Genomic DNA, 22,527 nt, shown 5'->3' with positions numbered 1-22,527 from the left:
TAACAGCTCCCTTTTGTTTTGAAAAGATCTGACTGATGCTTTTGTTCTGTAGAAACAGATGGATACACCTTAATTCAGTGTGTCCTTCACCTGAAACCAAAAAGAAATCAGAAGCTTTTAATGTCCGAATCCAACTTTCTGATATCAGTGTTTGGAAATAAAAGCTTTTACAGGTGGCCAAAAGTATGTGGACACTCACCCAAGGTGCCCACACATTTTCACAGGTGAATTCTCTCCAATGTTTTACCCCATTTCCACCACTTTACTTAGGTTATAACAGCGTGCTGGGACGTCTCTCTGACAACAGCAGGGCGCAGTTCCAGGTGCTCACTTTGTTAACTCACTATTCTGCTCTGCACCAAAACATCAAAAGTTTTGGCACCAAGTCTCTGTCTATCGTGGCTCCAGTCTCCCTCTCTCATGAGACGCTGTTACATCTGTCGTTAAATACATTATTAACCCTTTGAACTCTGCAGTAGCAACAGTCCACCAGCACCCACTCTGGTGCTTTTCATTTCCTGGAGTATCTTTAAACGCTTCATATCCCTAAAATCTGAGCGAAAAGGTTACAGGACAAAACATTTTGATCCAAAGATTTTTAAGTGTAGAAACATAAAGAAAATATTTCTTAATAATCCAAAACTTATTTATAGTATGTACATTATTTAGTTTTTGAGATGTGATCGTTTTTATGAGCTGAGCGAAAAATTCGTTCCTCTGACATCCTGCAGTGATGTCACAACGAGCGTGCAACATGACGACAGAAGACAGAAGCCTGAGCTCTCTGCTGCAGAAAGAAACTGTTCTAGCTGTTAAGCTTTTTATTTTAGATCGATATATAAACAGGTTTATGGAAAAGAGATCTCCTGCAGCCATTTTGGGGAAATGGGGAAAATTCTGGTGTAATTACAACGAAATACTACACCTGCAACGCATGTAAGGTGAGGTAATGTAAGGTCATGACATGAAGACACAGAGGACAGAGGCCTCGGCTTTCTGCTGCCAAAGGCACAAAAGTTCTATTATGGATCTCCGGCAGCCATTACGGAGAAATGTCAGTGTAATTACATCAAAATACCACATTTGCACTGCGCATGAAGTAGAGTAATGTAAGGTAACGTAAGGACAGGTGATGACAGGATGACGAGGAAGACAGAAGCCTTCCTTTTCTGCTGCAACGAGGATGAGTGTTCTGTCTGTTATGGTTTTTATTTTAGATCAATATATATACAGGATTATGCAAACCATGATCTCCTGTGGTCATCATGGGAAAAATGCTGCACATTAGCATGGCATGAAAGGTAAGGTAACATAAGGTAAGGTAACATAAGGTAAGGTAAGGTAAGGTAAGGTATGGACATAATGACATGGAAGCCTTCGGTTTCTGCTGCAAAAAGAATGAATGTTTTCACCATTTTTTGTTTCAGATGTATTAAAACAGAATCATGCAAACAACGACCACCTGCAGCCGCCTGCAGCACTTTACATGTTCCCGCTACTAACAAAGGAAACGTGTTCCATGTTAACGTCAGATATGTTTTAGGATTTTTATGAATGTATTTTACAAAATGGCAGAAACTTTATGCTAAAAACTTTCCTGCTCATCACACCCACATGATTTTTTCTTCCTGCTGTACCAGCCTTGGCTCAGTGCTGCTCAGTGTGTCTTCCACATGTCGAACCTGCTGCAGAGACACAACAACATGCTGAGGATGGCGAGCAGGTCTGGCTCGCTCGGGGGCAGTGGCGGAGGGGGCTGAGGTCAGAGACACAAAGGAACTGTTGACACAGAGCTGGACACACACTGTTGATTAAATTAGCAGCACGACGTCTTCGTCCACAGCCTCCAGCTCCTGAAACAACTCAGTCACCTTCACTTCAGCACGCATCTGGCGCCACCTTGTGTTCAGCTGTGAAACTGTGAGCTGCACCAGTGATGATAAAAAACATTTTAACTGTAAAAAGAAGGAGCAGACAGAGGGAGGGAGGTTCAGTCTGAAGACGGGCAGTTTGATGGTGCACTGATGAGTCACTGTGAGATTAACTGATTCACAGATTAGCTGGATGGATCTTCACAGATACGACAGCTTAAGCCTCACCGATGTAGGCCATCTCTTCTGCTGCACTTTTACACACATCTGCGCGAGTGAACGTGGGCGTGATGCTCACAGTGAAATAATTACAGGCCCCTGCAGGATAATACTCAGCAGGTAAAGATCCACGTTGTGTCAGGTTATTCCTCTGAAGAGATTACCAGCTGTTGTCTGGGCTTCGTCGGTAAGCCCACAGACGATATGATTAGCCCTTTCTCCAATGACACTGAACTAATCCACAAGGGGAGCGAAGAATTAGATTTGTTAAGCTGCTTGAAAAAGGGGGTCAGACTGAGGGAATATTCTGACAAACACATGCAAATGTTTCGGGACTTCAGAGAAAGTTCCAGGTGGGTCGAGACGAGGCCTGTGCTGTGAGAACATTCAGACCCTCCAGGACGTCGTGATCGGAACAGTTCATGGAAATTCTGCACCACCTCTCAGTTTAGTCTGATCACTGCAACTTTTCTGCAAATTCAATTTTGGAACTCATTTTTGGAACCTCTGGAGGTGAGGGCCAACATTTCTGGCTCATCTGGTGCAGCCAGCAGACACCCGAGACGAGACTTCCTCTCACGCCCTCTGGTCATTTCGGCAAATCTCTATAAACGGATATCAATCAATCAATCAATTTTATTTATAAAGCCCAATATCACAAATCACAATTTGCCTCACAGGGCTTTACAGCATACGACATCCCTCTGTCCTTAAGACCATCACAGCGGATAAGGAAAAACTCCCCAAAAAAACCCCTTTAACGGGGGAAAAAAACGGTAGAAACCTCAGGAAGAGCAACTGAGGAGGGATCCCTCTTCCAGGACGGACAGACGTGCAATAGATGTCGTACAGAACAGATCAACATGATAAATTAACAGTAATCCATATGACACAGGGAGAGAGAGAGAGAGAGAGAGAGAGAGAGAGAGAGAGAGAGAGGGAGAGAGAGAGAGAGAGAGAGAGAGATGCAGGTAATGACAGTAGCTTAAAACAACAATAATGAAAGTAATAATATTATAGTTATAGTTCTGGTTACTGCGGTACAATATGTTGAAAGTATGTATTAATACCTGGCAGTATACATGTGTGACAATAATCATATGTGTATAATAACAGAAGAAGTATGACTAATGACTAATGATGGCAGCAGCAGCAGGAGGCATCTGGCAGGACCACGGCAGCAGCACAACCACACACGTCACGCTGTCCAGGCACTGCTGTGATATGAGTTAATCTGAGAGACAGTGGAGCACAAAGGCTCCGGAGAAGAAGCCGAGTTAGTGACATCCAGAATGGCCGGGTTAGCTAGATGCAGTAATAGGATACGAGAGAGAGAGAGAGAGAGAAGGAGAGAAGGGGCCCGTGTATTATAGAGGGGTCCTCCGCAGACTAGGCCTAAGTCAGTTTAACTAAGGGCTGGTACAGGACAAGCCTGAGCCAGCCCTAACTATAAGCTTTATCAAAGAGGAAAGTCTTAAGTCTAGTCTTAAATGTGGAGACGGTGTCTGCCTCCCGGACCGTAACAGGAAGATGATTCCACAGGAGAGGAGCCTGATAGCTGAAGGCTCTGGCTCCTGATCTACTTTTGGAGACTTTAGGGACCACGAGTAACCCTGCGTTCTCAGAGCGCAGTGTTCTGGTGGGATAATATGGCACTATGAGCTCTCTAAGATATGACGGAGCTTGACCATTTAGAGCTTTATAAGTTAACAGTAGGATTTTAAATTCAATTCTGGATTTTACAGGGAGCCAGTGCAGAGAAGCTAAAACAGGAGAGATATGATCGCGTTTATTAGTTCCTGTTAGTACACGTGCTGCTGCATTCTGAATTAGCTGGAGAGTTTTTAAGGACTTACTAGAGCTACCTGATAATAGAGAGTTACAATAATCCAGCCTTGAGGTAACAAAAGCGTGGACCAATTTTTCTGCATCTTTTCGGGTCAGGATAGGCCTAATTTTCACAATATTACGCAGATGAAAAAATGCAGTCCGTGTGCAGTCCGTGTGCATATCTGTTTATGAATGCAGATACATTTCTATAAAGCTAACTTGCCATCAGACAATAGTCTGGGGGTACCGGGGGGTACCTGTTCTGCACTGGTGTATGGGTGGATGGAGCGTGTCAGGTGGCATCCACGTGAATGTAAGAGCTCAAGGTTTACCAACAGAACATCACACTGTAACAAGCATTAGACAAGTTTTGGCTGATTGGTGTATATATTGTGTATACTGTTAAACAAACAAAAAAAAAAGCAACAGGACAAGAGTATCTCCCCTTTTTTTGAGTTATTTATTTTAGTAATTTTCTAAGGGGAGACTTTTCAAACAAATTGTTTCAGTTCTAGTAATAAAACATTTGTTCAACCAACAATAACCGTCTGTTTTCGTCCCTTTAAGGCTCATTCTGACTGATGATAAGATCAATTCTGTGATACTGTGATATTTTCTGACTCGGTTATTGTGCCGTGAAAATCTCACACTGTTGTAACCCTAATTACAATAAAAACCTTAAAACATGGAAACATGAATCGCAGATTTTTAGAAAAGCTGCAGTGAAATGAGACGATAACAATCTCAAAAAGAGCCTGTGAAACCTGCAGGGACTGAATAATGACTGACGCATGGTCATGTGTTCATCACTCTGTCCTGCTGTTGCTGATGATGATGATAATAGATTTTTTTTGTCTTTGCCCAGATTTTAAAGTCTGACTGAAAAGTTAAGGCTGAGGGATCTGAAGGAAATCAAACAGTCTGACCAAACACCTCGATATCAACACTGTTACGACAGCTGGTGCTGTGACAAAATACTTACACAGAGATTTTTGATTATCGTCATGAATATAATGACTAAGTGGATAAAGAAAAATCATAGAACAGCTACAACAGAAAACACTTTACTGTAAAGCAGCCTTTAAAACCAGAAACACTCACCATATTATCCATATAATATTCATATCCTGCCCAGCCCTGTGGAATCTCATTCAGTCAGTTCTTGTTGCAGTAAAAAATAATGTCAGGTTTTGTTTTTATTAAAAGCAAGAAATAAAGTAATCTGAGTACAGACCTCTGTCCACACACACTGATAACTGACAGTACTGTGATGAATGAGTGTAAAGACAGGGGGCACCACCACTAGGCCAAAAAATATGAAATAGAAATTTCTCTCTATTTGGATTTTTTCTCAGCGTGTGATTTACAGAGCAGATATGAATGAAGCAGGAGACAAACAGTTTAGTTCCAGATGTTTTTCTCTGATTATTTCTTTGGTAGACAGCGGCCCCGATCTGTCCTGTAGTTACCCAGCTCAGAGGACATCTCGGGGCCGTCACAGTCCCTCCAAGATTCTGTGGAAGTTTTTGGATTGTTGCTGTTAATCTCACCGACACCGAATTGTCTCGAATCTGTCATTAAATCTCTTTTTAACTGCTGGGTTATGTTAGCTGTGTGATGCTAACAGTTAGCCCTGTCATTAGACCCTTTTACACTGCCTGTTCAAGGTGGGAAAATCACATCATTATTCAGCCTCAACGTTCTGTATAAAAGGTACGATCACTGAATGAGCGGACAGAGTTGTCTCTGCCGGGAGCAGAGGTACTAACAGCACCGAAGCTAGCAGGACGGGATCATGGGCAGGACAGGTGTGATGTCTGACAACATGTTACATGTGCAAACCCACCGTGGGAGATTTAAAAAGTAGCAGTTAGCAGCTAACTCAAAGAAGAAGAACAGAAAATGTCCACAAACAGTGAACACAGTGAGGTCCAGGAGCTCCTCACCCTCCGAGATCAGCCGCCACATAACAGAGATGCTAAATGTTTGTTATTTACATGTGATGTCATTGTCATTGTTTATAAAGAGCCGCTGACACGAATGTTATATGTCACACTAGAGGATGACGCTGTTTCGTGTCACGTCTCTTTTGATTCTGTGATGTCATCATGCTGTCTGTAATCACACACTGCAGCGACATGATGCTGACGTCCTTTGGTTCTGTGTAAATATGTAAACACAGTGTAAAGAACGGACTTCGTAGCAGCTCTGTGGTGCCAGACTGTGCTTGATCTGTTTTAAAAAGTCAAATTTGCACTAAAGTTGCGATAAAAAAAAAAGTGATGTCACAGAGTTCACAGGGATTGGCTGAATTTGTTGTGAAATCCTGGAGGGACCGACCAATAAAATCTGCTGACAGCTCAGTCTGCGGAGAAACTGTGTCATTTGTTTTCTGGACAGACACGTCGCTGCAGAGTTTTCTTTAAAATGTTTTAATTCCTCGAGCGTCACAAATGAAGTTCCACTCACCTCAGGAGGAAAAAAACCTGGACAAATAAAACCAAAACATGACCAGATAAAATCAATGCGAGAGGATTAATATTTGGGTGAATCAACCCTTTACAGACTTTAAATGACACGTCCATCGGCAGCAGGATGGACTCTGACAGATGATCAGTGAGTAACACATACATGCATTAAAGTGAAGTCAGTGTGAGTACAATGATTTGGTGGTGGGTTAGGCACAGTTATCTGATCTCACAGGTCTTCATGGTTCCCATCAGCGTCCCTCCACTGAACCAGTCCCAGCCACTACTGCCTTCAGGGACAGACGGTGGCCGGACAGTGTGGAGGATCTGACGGAGGCTGCGGTCACTTCACCGCAGGCGTCTGCAGGAGAGAGAGTCCTCCAGCAGATGTTTGTGTGGTTGCAGGTTAATGTTGGACTGGAGTGTGGTGGAGAAGTTCCAGCAGGTCAGCTGATGGAGGTCAGTCTTGCTCCTATGCAGCGAGCATCTCCCGCTCCGGCTTCTTCCTGGGACGATCCCTCTCTGTGACGAGAACAGATTGACAGACTTACAGCAGGGAGGAGGATCCACAGATGGCTCCAACATCAACACAACCGAAAATAAGCGTTCGGACTGTTTCTCTTCAGATACCAAACTGAGGGGAGAGGCCTGAACTAAACCAGAATCACCACCTCACTGCTGTTTGACTCCGCCCACCAGTCCAGTGTCTCTGACAGTTTCCATCCATATCTGTGAAAACATGGATGCTTCACACACAGATCTATACAATCAGCACAGTTTTGTAATATTTTATCAGAACAGATATTTGAGTAAGAGGGTCAAAGTTCAGGGCGTAATGTAACGAGGAAGTATTCTGTCCTGACGGTGTTCACACCGCAGGCAACGGTAGATATTTTTTAAGGACAGCTGCAGTATGTGCTGAACGTAAAAAGAATGTGATTGAAAACGCACCCTCAGTTTTCTTGAGAGACTAACTGCGCCATGTCTCCTCCCGTCAACCCAAAAAAAACATACAAACTTTCTAGTAAATTCTTCTGATCTGTAACGTTGACAGGAAGTGACCGCCATGAGACGGTGTATCATCTCTAGTCAACGACTCTCTGTGCTTCTGATCTGTAACGTCGACAGGAAGTGACCGCCATGAGACGGTGTATCATCTCTAGTCAACAACTCTCTCTCCTGGTCTCTCTGCCCCCATACAGCTGCAACATGATGAGGTCAACACAAAGAGGACGTTGAGGTCAGAGTGGAATTTAAGACAAAGACAATTCGAGAGAGAACAAACCTGCTTCCTTCTCTGTGGCCTCTGGGACTTCTGGAAGCTCGTCTGCAGGAACGTCAGGAAGCTCGACGTCTCCCTGAGAGTGGACATGGAGACAACACACGATGGAAAACATGGAAGGGTGGAGCCTCTCACGTCATTTTAATTTCAAATACAGAGTCAGAAATCTGAGTGTAAACGCTGATGACACTGACCTGAGTTATGGCCTCAAGCTCAGCCAGGACAGCGTCTTCATCTTCCTGTGATAAAGAGCCCGCCAGCATCTCGTCTATTTGCTGCGGGGAGACAACGAGTGCTCAGTGAACAAACAGCTTCGTATCGTAGCATGAGCGTTTAGAAACGTCAGCAGGACTTGTCTTCAGTAAATCAAAGATTAAAGTGTGTTTCTGACATCAGCGGGGGGACTCACCCTCTGGTACTCGATGGCGTCTTGAGTTTCATCCATAATCCGTTCTACTTCTTCAATAGACATCACCTGATGTGGGAGAAGCAGCCAATCATCAATAAGCAGGGATACAGGTGGAGGTGTGGTGATCAGACAGAGTTTTTATTCTTGCCATTACCTACCTCGTGCATTTTCTTCAGACACTCATTTCCAACTTTCAACCCTTGAATGACCTTTGCCTCAATCTGGGCGAACTCCAGGTCCTGAACCTGAAACCAGCAGAGACCAGAGGAGCTGTTAGTTTCTCTTCGTTACTGCTGCTTCACGCCGTGTGTTGCTCCGATCCCCCCCACCACTCACCATCCGCTCCAGGTTACCGATCTGGTTCTCCGTCTTGTCCAGAAGTTGATCCTGGTAGCGTTTCTTTTTCAGCAGGAGGAGCGCTTTCCTGTTTGGACCCAGGAGATATTAAACCAGTGTCACTCTGAGTGAAGGAACAAATAAATCCTGGACTAAAAGCCTTCGCACACTGAGTCCATTTTTGTCGGGTATGTTTTCTTAATGTGAAATGTGACAAAATGAAAAGTCACACTTCCTCCTTTGCCTCTGGAGTTATCTATCTGGCTGTCACCACTCCCTAACTGTCTGTCATTTGGCACCACAGCTACATGAAGGGGCGCAGCTGTCTTCTCTCTCTGCCTCTGTGTGCGGCCCACATCCTCCTCCTCGTCATCATCATCATCCACCTGAATATGACTACCTGACCTGCTGACAGTAGCTGTCTGAGTTATGAAATGATTCTGTTCCTCTGTCTCGTCGCAGCTGTGTCCCCCTGCCACATTATCAACACTGATTCTTGGTCAAACGTCTCTAACGGCTCTGATGTTGGTGAAAACGCAGAAAATCCAACCTGTTCCGAAAATTTTAATCACGAACACAAGTTTCGGACTCAGTGTCGCAAGTTTCAAGTCGCATTTATTTTCAGACGTGCTACATTTTTGGATGAAAAAAACAGACTCAGTGTGCAAAGGCTTTAAGACAGAAAATACAAAAAAGGTTTGGTTATTTTCTGAAGAACATTCCCTTGAACTAAAATACTGGGTTGTGTGTCTCCCTTACAGTTTACATACATGTTTGTCCTAGTCTTGCTCACCAGACCTTTCTCAAGAAAAGAAAGGTCTGGCTGGGCCGACTCTCACTTTGAGATTGGAGAAAAAAAACGCCCCGGCTGCTTGTACTTCTTTCAACCAATCACAATCGTTCTGGGCGGTGCCACAGCAACGGTGCGCTTGCAAAAATATTGCCGGGGGGAAACAGGTTTTGGTGTCACATGCCCACAAAAATATCGTCTACAGGACGCGAACCATGGCAGAAAAATGGCTACATCCCCGCAAGATCAAACACCGCAAAAGTTAGTAAAGGACGTGTTGAAAACTGCTACACAACCGGAGGTGGTAGGGCGGGACTTCAGCGGGTGGCTCGTTCCGCCCAATGAGAGGCTGATCTATGCAGCAAACTTCTGCCCACTCAGACTATGTATGTCCAGGCTCATATGGAGCCATGACAGTTGATAACGGGTCAAATATGGACGTTGCTGCAAAGAAGCTACAAATTCTAAAACATGGATTCGCACACAGAAAATCTACACAATCAGCACAGTTTCAATATTAGAGTCACCACTTCAGTATCTGACCAAATGTCTCCCCTTCTGTTCCTGAGATATGACGTTAAAACATGATGATGTCACAGTCAAACTGATCTTTGACCTTTTGGATATAAGATGTCATCTCTTCATTATCTGATCCTGTTAGACATTTGTGTGAAGTTTTGTCATAATTAGTGAATAAAATTATTGAGTTATAGCCCAAAACATGTTTTGTGAGGTCACAGTGACCTTTGACCTTTGACCACAAAATTTTAATCAATTCAAAATTCCTCAGGGTGTTCTTAAGATGTTGCATTCACAAGAATGGGATGGACGTACAAGCCAAAAACATTAGCCCCGTCTCCACCAAACCCTTCCAGTCCAGCACCTTTGGAACCAGCAGTCAGCCTTCAGACATGGTACCTAGACCCTGGGTGTGTTCAGACAGTCCTCTTAAATGTGGGCGGGGTTGTTGTCACTCACTGCTCCGTCCAGCACTCGCTGTATTTCCTCATCAGCGGTGACACAGATGGAAGTCTGCACCTGGTTTATCGTCCACAGAACGAGGCTGCACGCCCACATTTTCACAACAAAATAGAACAGGCTGCAGTGAGAGTCTCTCTCCATGGGATATTTAAAAATAGCAGCTTTGTGCATTTAGTCCTTCTCAGGCAAGCTCAGGGGTTTAGTGTTGCTGTAGCCCACAGGAAGTGAGGATTAGAATATATGACCTTCACATAATCCGCTCCAAATGAATCTATATTTTTAAAGTCATTACTAAAAGTGTGTGTCATATAAAAACTAAAGTGATGGTCAAAGTTGTCACAGTGAAATTTAAGGTGTGCTGATGGATTCACGTCATCAACTCATGCATTGAGTAACATTACAAGTTAACGTTCCACCTTAAAAGTTGCCGGCAGTCGGCCCAGTGAATGAAGTTATTTTTTTCTCTTTCATTTTATAGTTGTAGTTTACTGATGTATGAACAGAGGTTACATAAAACCAGAGTGAGCGTCCTCTACTGACCAATCAGACTGCAGGGTTTCTAGCTCCACCTTTTAGTACCAGATCTGTGTGCTAGGTACCCCAACAGAGGGGGGACCAAACATGGGGACGCTAAGGAACGCTTCTGTTGGGACCATCCACAACTTAACACTGAGGAAATGGAAACAATGAACTGAACTGAACTGAACTGAACTGTGGAAACAAGGTTATAATTCCTCAAAAACCAAATAATAAAGCTCCACTTGGTTTTGTGACAATAAACTGAACTAAATATTTTCAAATAACTTGTTCAGCTTTTTGATTTTACAGAATTATTTTCCTGCTGACGTCATTTTAAATAAAGTGAGTTAAGTAAAGATCTTTGCCCGTGAATATCTATAAAACATTTTAATATGAATGATGAAGATGAAGTGACGTATCAGCTATAACGTCCTTCTTCATCAGTGACCTCTGTGTTCTCTCGTCACTGTGACGTCATCATCGTTCTGTGTACTTACTCTTTTTTGCCATTTTTCAGCAGCTGTTTGGCCAAAAGTCTCTCCTTCTCCAGCTGCAGGTTGATCCTCTTCTGATACTGCCGCAGTTTATCTCTCTGCTGCTTCAGTTGCTGCAACCAGAACACAGAGACACGTTAAGCTGTCATTAACACACACACACGCACACACACACACACACACACACACACATCATCATCACTGGTGGAAACACATTTACTCAGGTACTATTCTCCGGTAGATGTGAGGTACTTTCTTTAAGAAAGTAAAGAAATCAGCTCACTGTAATTTAAAAAACAGAAAACTAAAATCACATCTGTTCAGTCTGAACTTTAATTCACTGAGACTTCACTGAAACAGACCTGACACAGTTTCTACACTTCACACTGCTGCACCTCTGTTTAAGTGTTGGATCTTACCTGATTTTATGATTAATGATTTTACTTTTTTTTTAATGACTTATTGTTTTACCTGCAATTTCGTTAATTAATGATTTTACTTACAATTTATGTAAAATTTTTAATTACACTTTCATGATTTCACATGATTTGACAATTTAATAATTTTCTTATGACTTCATTATTTAATGATTTCATGGTTTTACTTACAATTTTTTGATTTAGCAATTTTACTTCTAATTTCAGTTTCACATACGATTGTACAATTTTATGACTGAATGATTTTACTAACAATTTTATGCTTTAATGATTTTATGACTTACTGTCTTACCTAAAAAAGTATAAAATAATGATGCTACTGTTTGTTATGAGTTTACAATTTTATGATTGAATGATTTTACCCACAATATTTAGATTTAATGACTTTACTTATGATTTTATGATTCACTGTTTTACCTACAGTTTTATATATTAATGATTTCATGAGTTAGATTTTACAATTTTGTGCTTGAAAGACGTTACTTCCAATTTTTTCTTTACAATTTTACTTATGATTTTATGATTTAATGATTTAGATTAACACAGATATTTAGATAGAGTTAGATTTATACTTTATTGATCCTTACAGGAAATGAATTTATATGGCAGCATAATTCACAATCAAACACAAACAGGAGACAGTTAAACAAACAACAAACAAAGCACAAAAGCTAAATTAAAAGTACAAAGCATACAAAAATTTAAAATATAAAAATATAAAAAGTCAAATTTACCCATATGAAAATAAAAATGTATGTATGCACACATCTGAACGGTAAACACGGTTAAATTATTTTACTTATGATTTAATGTTTAGTGATTTATGGTTTTGTTGATACTGAGCTATGATGCCTTCTGTGTACTCTACTGTCACTCTACTTATTTTTGATTTTGAAAATGTATTTCAATCTTCTTTTATACAGAATTACCTTATAATTCCTGCTACTGTAAAACACTTTCCGCTGCATCTATCGTATGGAAGGTGCTTTGTAAAATAAAGCTTTTTATTATTATAATTTTTAGTGTATAGCGGTCACAGGTACATTTTTTTGTGCTTTTAATACTTTTAAAATCTTTTTTTTTCCTGATTTCATGATTTAACTGACTGCAAGATTTTCAATGCAGGACTTTTACTGCATTCAGAGTGTTTTTACAGAGGTATTAGTACTTCCTCTGTGTGTGTGTGTGTGTGTGTGTGTGGCAGTCAGTGTGCAGGCTGAGGAGCCCACCTGCTGCTGTCAGACCCAACAGAAGCTCCAGTCTGATTATCTGCAATTAAACATTTCCACCCTGTAAAGCACCAGCTGTACCATATTTCACGAAGATAACGGGACCAGACCGGCGGCAGGCTCCTCAGATAAAATCGGCATTCACACAGATGAGCATCACTTTGGATAAAGCGGTTAATATGTCAACTTTTTAACAGTGAATGACAGTGTTTGTTTCGGCTCCTCACCGGCTAACATGAAGACAGAACCACAGGTGGGATCAAGTTAAACTACACATCCAGTTATACTGACGCCGAATTAAAGAGTAACTTACAGGGTGTCAAAATAACGAAGGCGTGTTTTATAAACCGTGTCTGTATGATAACTGAGACGCCATGTTGCTTAATAACCCCAGTTTTACACAGCGGTTTGGCGTGACTCGCTGTTGTTGCCGTTGAGTGTGGAGGCTAACATTAGCAGCTAACGTTAGCTCGCGGTGACTCTCACCAGAATAGCTTTGTCTTGTTCCGTCACTCGGCTCTGTTTCTTTTTTCCAAACAGGTTTCCCATCCTGACACAGCATCCCAGCTACACGGCGACACCGTTCAGCACACTTTAAACTGCTTTACTAACTTAGAAGAAGCCGATTTACTGACGCTGCTCCTCCATTACTGGCGTCCACACCCACAACAGGAAGGACGGTGTCCGGGCAGGGACAGAAAGGGCTCAGATATCTTTAACCTTTAAATGTCCACACTGGGAAAAAAAGCAAAGGAAAAACTTTGTGTTTTTATTTCTTTTGGGCAAAAATAACAAAATCAAAGTTCTCTCATCATTATTAATTAATTTAAAAATAAAGTTATACACAGTGTCCCATTTTGCTTACGTACGCATTTATTTTAATACCCACACAGTGATGCAGACAAGGGCAACGTTTTGTTAAAACATTGTGAGGGACACGTATCAAGTGAATTTGTCTGTGTCGATTTATGGTTGAACATAAAACATATTTTTATTTTGATCTGTCACCTGCCACCAGAATTTTAATATAATACAATGCAGTGAGACGCTCAGGCAGTCTGCACTGCTTTCAATCAATCAATCAATCAATCAATCAATTTTATTTATAAAGCCCAGTATCACAAATCACAATTTGCCTCACAGGGCTTTACAGCATATGACATCCTTCTGTCCTTATGACCCTCACAGCGGATCAGGAAAAACTCCCCCAAAAAAAACCTTTAATATGGTAGAAAGCAACTGAGGAGGGATCCCTCTTCCAGGACGGACAGACGTGCAATAGATGTCAGTAAAGTAATAATATTATAGTTATAGTTCTGGCTACTGCGGTACAATATGTTGAAAGTATGTATTAATATCTGGCAGTATACATGTGTGACAATAATCATATGTGTATAATAACAGTAGAAGTATGACTAATGACTAATGATGGCAGCAGCAGCAGCAGGAGGCATCTGGCAGGACCACGGCAGCAGCACAACCACACACGTCACGCTGTCCAGGCACCGCTGTGATATGAGTTAATCTGAGAGACAGTGGAGCACAAAGGCTCCGGAGAAGAAGCCGAGTTAGTGACATCCAGAATGGCCGAGTTAGCAAGATGCAGTAATAGGATACGAGAGAGAGAGAGAGAGAGAGAGAGAGAGAGAGAGAGAGAGTTTCAGTATGATTATCTGATATTAGGTTGTTATGCACAACTCCTCTTTGTTTAATTTTAGATTAAACAAAGTACTACTTAGAGATATGAGAGGAATCAATACTGGTGTTAGTCTGGTGATAATCATGTTAATGTCTCTGAATATTCACTCAATTATAAAGCATTATGAACCATATAATGTAACCCAACAGAGCGTCCTGTTGACCCTGTTCACACAGAGGAGGGTGGACCGAATATTAGAAACAGCTCTCAGTGAAATGGACTCCAATACAGCAGCACCACCAACACAATGAAGATATCAGCTGCCATGGAAAATAAGATCAATACTCTACGAGCTAAAATGTTGGAGTATTAAGTATATTCACCACTGTGACTGAAATGTGATGGTAAAACACCACAAACTCTTGGTCATATAAGCTGACCGAAACTAACCAGCTATAATGTTGGACACAACACACAAAATGATTTGCACAGAGATCTCTAAGATGAATCTATGTTTCATGTCTGCAAAGCAAAAAGTCTGAGGAAACACTGTAAGACTGAAGGAGTTACTTTAGACATTCAAATGTCTTAATCCTATTTTCTAGTTTTAAAACCTTTTTTTTTTACACTTTTCAAACCTGAATTTTGATGTTATCATTTCCCAAGGCTTTTATTTTGAAAGTTATGACGTGTTACACATCTAATTTTTGCTGGCTTGACACTCATGAATCAGTTCAGTTTCATTTTCTGGGTAGGAACGCAGACTGTATCATTTCTTAACTGGATCAAATGGATCCTTCACTGGTTTTACTGGTTGTGGGTCACTTCTTCCTCACAGCCCATGCAGGTAAAGTTTCATCAGACTGTTTCTGTTCCTTATCTTTGTGTAACATGGCTTTAAACCAGTACTTCCAGTGTGCTATCCTGCAGGCAGAAGAACAACAAAGTTAACTTTATTTAATGTTACTATTTTCACACAGTATTTATAAGATTCAGAATGACACAGTATGAGATACTGAATATATCACCAGCCTTAAATCAAAACGAGATAGATGAGTGTCAAATGCCAGCCTCCATTTTGCCTTTCCTGACACAAACCAAATGACCAACCTTCTCAGGTAACTAGTTTGACAGTCACGCCTTCAGCTCAAGTTTCACTTCTGCTGACCTGGGTCCAACAGTCAAAACGAAGACAGAGTCAAACACTTCCTGCATCACTCGGTTTCAGTGTGAATGTGCCTGACTGTATAGACATGGGTGGATTACAAGACACTGGGCCCCTGGGCACAGACATGGGCCACCTCTGCTCCAATGTAGCAAGACACACAGATTTCGAGGGTTTTTTTTAGCTTCTTTATGTTGTTTTGAGTCTGTTTGTGGTCATTTTTCATCTCTTAGAAGTCATTTTCAGTCTGGAGTTAGTTACTTTTCATTTTCTTCAAGTTATTGTGAGCCTCTAGTTTCGCAGACCGGGCGAGGCGGGGGCGCAGCGCACCTGTGCTTCGCCAACTGGGTGTGGCCAGGCGGATTTTGCAAGTTTGGCACACTGTGCGCCTGGCGCAGCTACTCCTCTTTCCCACCTCTGTCCCTCCTACCGGCGCAAGTCGGAAAGAGGGAGGAGAGAAGGTGTGGTGTGGGTTTTACACACATCACACCAATCAAATGAGCCCCTCTCCTCGCCCTTAAATGCATCACGCAAAGGTGTGATGAGAGTTTACTCAATTCGCCATGGCAGAAGAGAGCAGCAGCGTCAGATGGCCAAACTCCTCCCAGGAGTAAAATGATGTTTTCATCAGGTCCAAGCTCGCAGTGTCCGAGTATACGGAACTGTGAGCAGACCTCCTCGGGCTGATGATGCAAAGGTAGCCTGGGAGGAGGTCAACACAATTGTAAATCAATGTTGCGTTTCTCTCGTGCACGCACGCTCTCTCTCTCTCTCTCGCAGTCTCACTCTGTTTCTTTTCTTTTGACTTTTCTAAGATGACAGATGCTGAATATATACTCCCTATCTGATGCTGTGGCTGTTTGTGGTTGGCTGAGAGGGATGTGAACTCATTAGTTTGCAGCTGTGTTAATCAAATCAGGTTGGGTTTCCATTATGCGTGCCAAACGTGCCAAACGGTGCCAATCCCCTTTGATCTGACATCAGATGTGACGGGACAGTCGATATAGAGATACATTTATGTGCTGATTGCAGATAGTTGCATTGAATAGTGGTTTTTTGGGTATTTATTGCATTGTTAATGTGCCTGATATTCTGGAAACCAGCCTGTGAGGTTTTGGTGACGTGTGCGCACTGTCCGCCAGTCAGCCAAACTTCAGCTTACACCGGCTGCGCTCCGCCTGCGCTGACAGTAGACCTGGTTTCAGCTGGCTTTTAGCTTTTAGCGCACCTTCGGCGAAGCCTTTTGGCACCAAACTGTTACTGCGCCAAGCTGGATCTGTCGACACCTCCCCCTGCTGCGCCGCCACACCCATCTCAGCTAGGTCTGCACGGGGTTCACCACCCTGCACTGCGCTGGGAAACTAGAGCCCCTTGTGTCACTTTGCAATTGCTTTGCATCTCTTTGTGGTTATTTTGTGTTTTGTCCTGGTTGATACATGTTAATTTGAGTGACACATTTTAGGCGAAGGCCAAGGGGCCCCTGACACTTTGGGCCCCTGGGCCTGTGCCTGGTGGGCCCTTTTAGAAATCCATCCACGTGTATATGTATGTAATATAAGTGTGGAGCATAGATCTAAGTTGACTTTACTGACACTTTCTTTTTGTGTTTTCCTGCTGCAGCACTTTACGAAGGGACGATGTTCTATGGCTGCTCTGAGTCTGGTGACGGTCAGGTACAATTACATTGGAACGGAGACCAGATTGCATACGCTGACTTTGAGATTAGACGAGCAGTTTGGACAGCACCCCTGCTTGAGGAGCTGGAAAAAGATTTTTTACCTGGATTTTACCTATTGGCTCTGGTTAGCAAGGAGAGACTATGGAAATACTATTTCGCTAAAGCTGCGCAGATCGAGAAGAGTCCCATTGAAAAAAAAGGTAAAGACAGGACACTGTTCAGTTTCACCTGTGTGGGTCTGCTGGATAACACATTAAGAGTGATTTTAGGAGCAAACAGTTAAGGTAACTCCCTGAGTGGAACTTCCCACTGAGGAGCTCCTGAGAACTACACAATACCTCCAAGGCCTTTTTTTCTGTTTACATTCGCACCACCAATAGGAACGCTAACGTGATGCAGCACAGCCATCCAAGATTCCTATATTTCACTTTGACAAGTCAAAACTGCATTGTATTTCCAATGTTACATATCTTGGTAAAGCCTGGACTTCACTGCCGGTCCATTTGTTCATGTTTTCTCCCTGTTTTTGTTGTTGTTGTTTTACGAGCTGTTGTTTTTGTTGTGTGTACAGAGCCTCCATGTCTACTCACTTGGGTTGGGTGTGAACACAGCATGAGAACTTTTATCATTCCTAGCTCCTCCAGTCTGAAAAAACCTTAAGATTGTAGGGATTGTTGTGATACCCATAGTGATCATAGTTCCACAAGTTAAGAAACTCTTCGTCCTTTAATGTCAGATCAAAAATGTCACATTTATGGCTGATTTTCTCCTCTTGATAAATAGGGAACATACATGGTGAGTGCATTATGTCCTTACAAACCATGTTCTTCTCTTTCTAAAAGCCCCGACAATGCTCGTCTATCCCAAGGAGGAGGCAGAGCAGGGGAAGGAGAGCATCTTATACTGTTACATCAGTCACTTCTACCCCCCCTTCATCAATGTCACGTGGACCAGGAATGGTGTTCAGGTGACAGAGGGTGTGGCTCTCAGTAACCTGTACCCTGAAGGGGACGGGACCTTCAGTCAGCTGGCCAGCCTGTCTTTCAGTCCACACACAGATGACGTGCTGGGCTGCAGTGTGCAGCACGCAGCGCTGAGCCATCCTGCCACCAAAACATGGGGTAAGATTGAAATATACTGTACTGTTGAGGTCCAAAGTTTACATACAGGGACGTGTAGCCTACCGTATATTTTGGTAGTATTGGGTTTCTTATTATGTATACAGATTTTTTAGAGATGGATTAAAATATGCACTTTCCACACATTCAGAAATTTGGCTTTTTTGACTAACTCAGTGTCCTGAAAATACAACTATACAGCTGTAATAACATATCAGAACATACAGCACATCTAGTACTTGGATGCATTTCCCTTCACCTCTGTCAGCTGCTTTTGGTAGCACCAACAACCAAAGTTCAAGGTGTGTTGTCTTCTTGCAAGGACTCGCATTTTCAGGCTAGTACACATATCTTTCAATCAGGAGAGACTCGTTTTTAATGGTAAAAGAATATTTATTAACATGTGAACAAATGAATAAGAATGTGGAAAGTCTTTGGCGATTAGACCCTGTAGAGATGGTTTGATTTAAGGAGGGTGATGAATCCATAGTCGAATAGGGAACCTCCCCGGAGTCTAGACGCTGGTGGTGGTAGAGGTGATGAAGATGAGATGAGAGGAAGATGGAGAAGTGCCAATGATCTGGATGAGTAGAGGAATGAGTCTTTGAGAGCTCGTCCTGGACTCTGGATACGATGGCTGGAGGAGACCGGGGTGGAGGAGGGTGCGAAGATTCTGCCTACAATGATGGCTGACAGCTGCAGAAGAGAGAGCAGATTTAAAATTTTGCAGTGGCATCTCGATTGGCTGAGAGATCGTGGCAAAGTGTGATTGGAATACTAGAGGAGTGAACACCCAGTCAGCTGATTAGAGGGAGCAGTGAGAGTGGGATGGAGAAAAATGTGAAAGGGTGAGCACGAGAAAGGTCTTCCTGATTGAACTTATGCTGAGCTTCATTTATATTTCTGGCGTTACAGCGTTAATTGGAAAAATGTGTGTGTATCCCTGATGACATCAACCACACATATTATTCCTGCAACATCTAATCTGTAGCATTTCATTTACTCACTGTCATCCAGAGTTTGCAGAATATTCCTCTGACCTCTTTGTGTCTCCACCATTTTCTCCTCTGATTCAGAAACTCTTAAACCCCTTCACAGTCCTCCTCCCTGCTCAAAATAGTTTTTCACCTTACGAGCTCTTTTAAGGTCTGAGATGTTCTGTGAATAACTTTTGTCTTCACAAGGACCTAGTCTTAACTTTCAGGGAAAATTCTAAGAAAACATCACAGTTTAAGAATTTTCTTAGAATTTCATCACTAGGAGCAACTCTTAGCTCTAGGAAGCTTTGTGAATACGGCCCCAGTGGTGTAGTGGAGGGTGTATGGGGTGTACCTTCCTCTTTTTCCGGCCGTTTACAGTTTACACACCTATCAGCTAAACAGCCAGTGGAATGTATAGGAGAGTATACCCACTTTCTCCTCAGTAATCTACCCATCTACTTTGTATTACAACCAAAGCATCAACTGCCACCACCCCACTGACTTACACACACAGACCCTGTTCACATTTGGTTTTAACATGCATCTCTGGTGATCAGATCACAAGTTGAAAGCTCTAAATACAAGTGTAAGTACCACCAAGACACACTGTGACCCGATCACTCAAACAACTGCTGAGATGGTCCGGACACACTGCACCACATGGCTTTTGTCGCATAAACAGTAATGTGTCCTGATGCATCCCTGACAAGAATGCAACAGGGAAATATGTCATCATTGCAGGACATGATGGTTGTTTTGGTGACAGTGCGCCAACACTCTATAACTTGCACATTTCACAAAGGGTTTGAGTGACCATCCATCTTTTTGTGTTCAAATCACCAGCACACATTTAAAGACAGTGGATTACATTCTAAATGTAGTGGTTTGTAAAACACAATGGAAAACAGAAATGCAGAACCTAGGACCTAAGTCTCTCACGTTCTTATGGGAAGCTGCAGGTTCCCGATGATTCGTTCCTGTAGTTGAGTTTCACTGTTGAGATTGTTCTGAACATTTCTGAGTCACAATGTTTGCTCTCCACCAGTGCTGCCTGAGAGGTCAGTGGGTTCTACAGCAGCGTGGGTCTGTTTGTCTTTGGGACTCATCTGTCTCACTTCTGGTGTCATCCTCTTCATCCTTTCTACTAAAGACTCCCTCCAACATCGGCTGGCAGACTGCTGGCGGGCTGCGTACCACAGGGTTGCTGGGCAGACTGACACTGGCTAATGCACTGTATTTTGGTATTGTTTTGAGACAGCTCAGGTTTGACCTGGAAATTGTATGATGTGCTTATGAATGATTGTTTTAGGTTAACAATCTCATGTGTTAATAACAATAACTTCAACAGAGATCAGAGCTCAGAATCCAGTTCTCCTAAAAAACAAATACCTGGTGATCAACATCACTTCCTGCTGTTCTGAAGATTTTTATAGGATTTGTCTGCCTTCACATGAAACTGATTATACGTGTTTACTAAGTTGTATTTTAATCCAAACAAAATGTTAGCCAGGAATGACATATATCTGCTCATTTGTACAATGTGAACCAAAATGTTAGATTTTATTATCATTGTATTATTGTATTAATGAATTTTGATGTTTGTGTCCAGTCTTTTATATTTTCAGACAAAATAACATGTTAACATTTTGCTTGAGTTCTACAAAAAGAGAACGACATGTGTCATAGCTAGCTAGCAGGAAATACAGTCACAGTTTAACAAATATCGTATCTATATTTTTTACAGACCTATTTATATCAGTGAGGGTGAACTGAGTAATAGAAACATCTGTTAGTAAAACACAGCTAGGTTCAACAGCAGCACAAACTGAACACTATAACTGCATGAAGGAGGATTTATGACAGGACTGTAAGATTAGACTGATTAGTTCTATATCTAAGAATCACGCAAGAAACCATGGTGTTATCCTGGACTCAGATTAAATTTCCACAGCCGCATCAAATCCGTAACGTCATCTGCCTGCTACCATTTAAAAAACATTACTAGAGTCAGAGGAATAATGTCAAAGTGAGACCTTGAAACACTGAGCAACAACTTCATCTTATTGAGAATGCTGCTCAGGTCCTGACAGAAACTACGAAATACAACCTCACTACTCCAGCTCTAAAATTCTTACACTGGCTACCTGTCACTCAGAGAATTGATTTCAAAATCAAATCACTCTGTGGCTCAGCGCCCAAATATATCTCTGACATGCCTGTGACATATGAACCTTCACGGACCCTGAGGACATCTGGGGCCGGCCTACTGACCGTCCCAAGAGTCAGAACAAAACATGATGAAGCAGTGTTTTGTTATCATGCAGCACAAACCTGGAATGACCTCCCAGATGATGTCAGACAGCCCCGAATTTGAACACTAAGTCAAAGCTGAAAACATTCCTTCTTTACACTGCCTGCCCCGCCCTGTAATGACTGCAAACTGATTTTTAAACTTGATTTTAAATCACTTTTGCTATTTTGAATGGTGATTTTTTTCAAATAGTAAATCATTTAGTAATTAGTTTTACCTTTTATATCTTTTTTCTCTTTATCCTTTTATTGTAAATCTCTATCTTTATTATGTTTTTTATTTTATTGCTCTTTCTATTGCTGACGTTCAAACAAGTGTCATACATGTTCTTAGTTTTGGCTTTGACAAGATAATTTTCACCCATTTCTTCAATAAAATGTTACTTCCAATAAAATGACCACTTCAGCATTCATTATTCAAATCATGTTAATTTGTCGCACACACTATCATTAACAGGACGTGAAGTGAAATGTTTTTGTGCTGAAAATTTGCTGAATAATTTTTAGATAGCAAGTCCACCAACGTTAGATAAACATTTACAATAATCAAATTTTGACACAAAGAAGCAATATGACAAGAGGCTAGAGCTGTTTCATTTTTCCTTACTTTGACATGATAAATGTCATTTTAAGCCAAGTTAATCAGAGTCAGCACAACTGCATGTAAAACAGGAATATTAGTGGAGCATTTATTGTCATTACTCATGTAAACACCTTATATTGTTTTGTTTTGGAACAAGGGTAAACACTGGAATCATTTGGGCATGTAAAT

The 22,527-nt window shown here is 41.9% G+C and overlaps 2 protein-coding genes across 2 annotated transcripts; one reads left to right on the top strand and one right to left on the bottom strand.

Annotated features, from left to right (window-relative positions):
• Positions 1 to 4,967: 4,967 nt before the first annotated feature.
• On the bottom strand, positions 4,968 to 13,546 carry chmp6b (charged multivesicular body protein 6b). The gene is made up of 8 exons (XM_049563401.1): positions 13,352 to 13,546; positions 11,203 to 11,312; positions 8,416 to 8,503; positions 8,238 to 8,324; positions 8,080 to 8,145; positions 7,865 to 7,945; positions 7,674 to 7,746; positions 4,968 to 6,910 (listed from the first exon to the last, which is right to left on the bottom strand). Exons 1-8 carry the CDS (start codon positions 13,412 to 13,414, stop codon positions 6,861 to 6,863), a joined length of 618 nt encoding a protein of 205 aa, XP_049419358.1. The 5' UTR covers positions 13,415 to 13,546; the 3' UTR covers positions 4,968 to 6,860.
• Positions 13,547 to 15,225: 1,679 nt separating this feature from the next.
• Positions 15,226 to 22,144, top strand: LOC125880689 (H-2 class II histocompatibility antigen, A-U alpha chain-like). Its single transcript, XM_049563395.1, has 4 exons — positions 15,226 to 15,351; positions 17,290 to 17,547; positions 18,190 to 18,468; positions 20,491 to 22,144. The coding sequence occupies exons 1-4, from the start codon at positions 15,294 to 15,296 to the stop codon at positions 20,670 to 20,672; spliced, it is 777 nt and encodes a 258-aa protein (XP_049419352.1). The 5' UTR covers positions 15,226 to 15,293; the 3' UTR covers positions 20,673 to 22,144.
• The last annotated feature ends 383 nt before the right edge of the window (positions 22,145 to 22,527 follow it).

This window comes from Epinephelus fuscoguttatus, linkage group LG20, assembly GCF_011397635.1.
Source record: "Epinephelus fuscoguttatus linkage group LG20, E.fuscoguttatus.final_Chr_v1".
In the NCBI taxonomy this organism is placed as follows: Eukaryota; Metazoa; Chordata; class Actinopteri; order Perciformes; family Serranidae; genus Epinephelus; species Epinephelus fuscoguttatus.
Note: the sequence above shows the minus strand (reverse complement) of the source record. Positions and strands in the feature narration are given on the sequence as shown.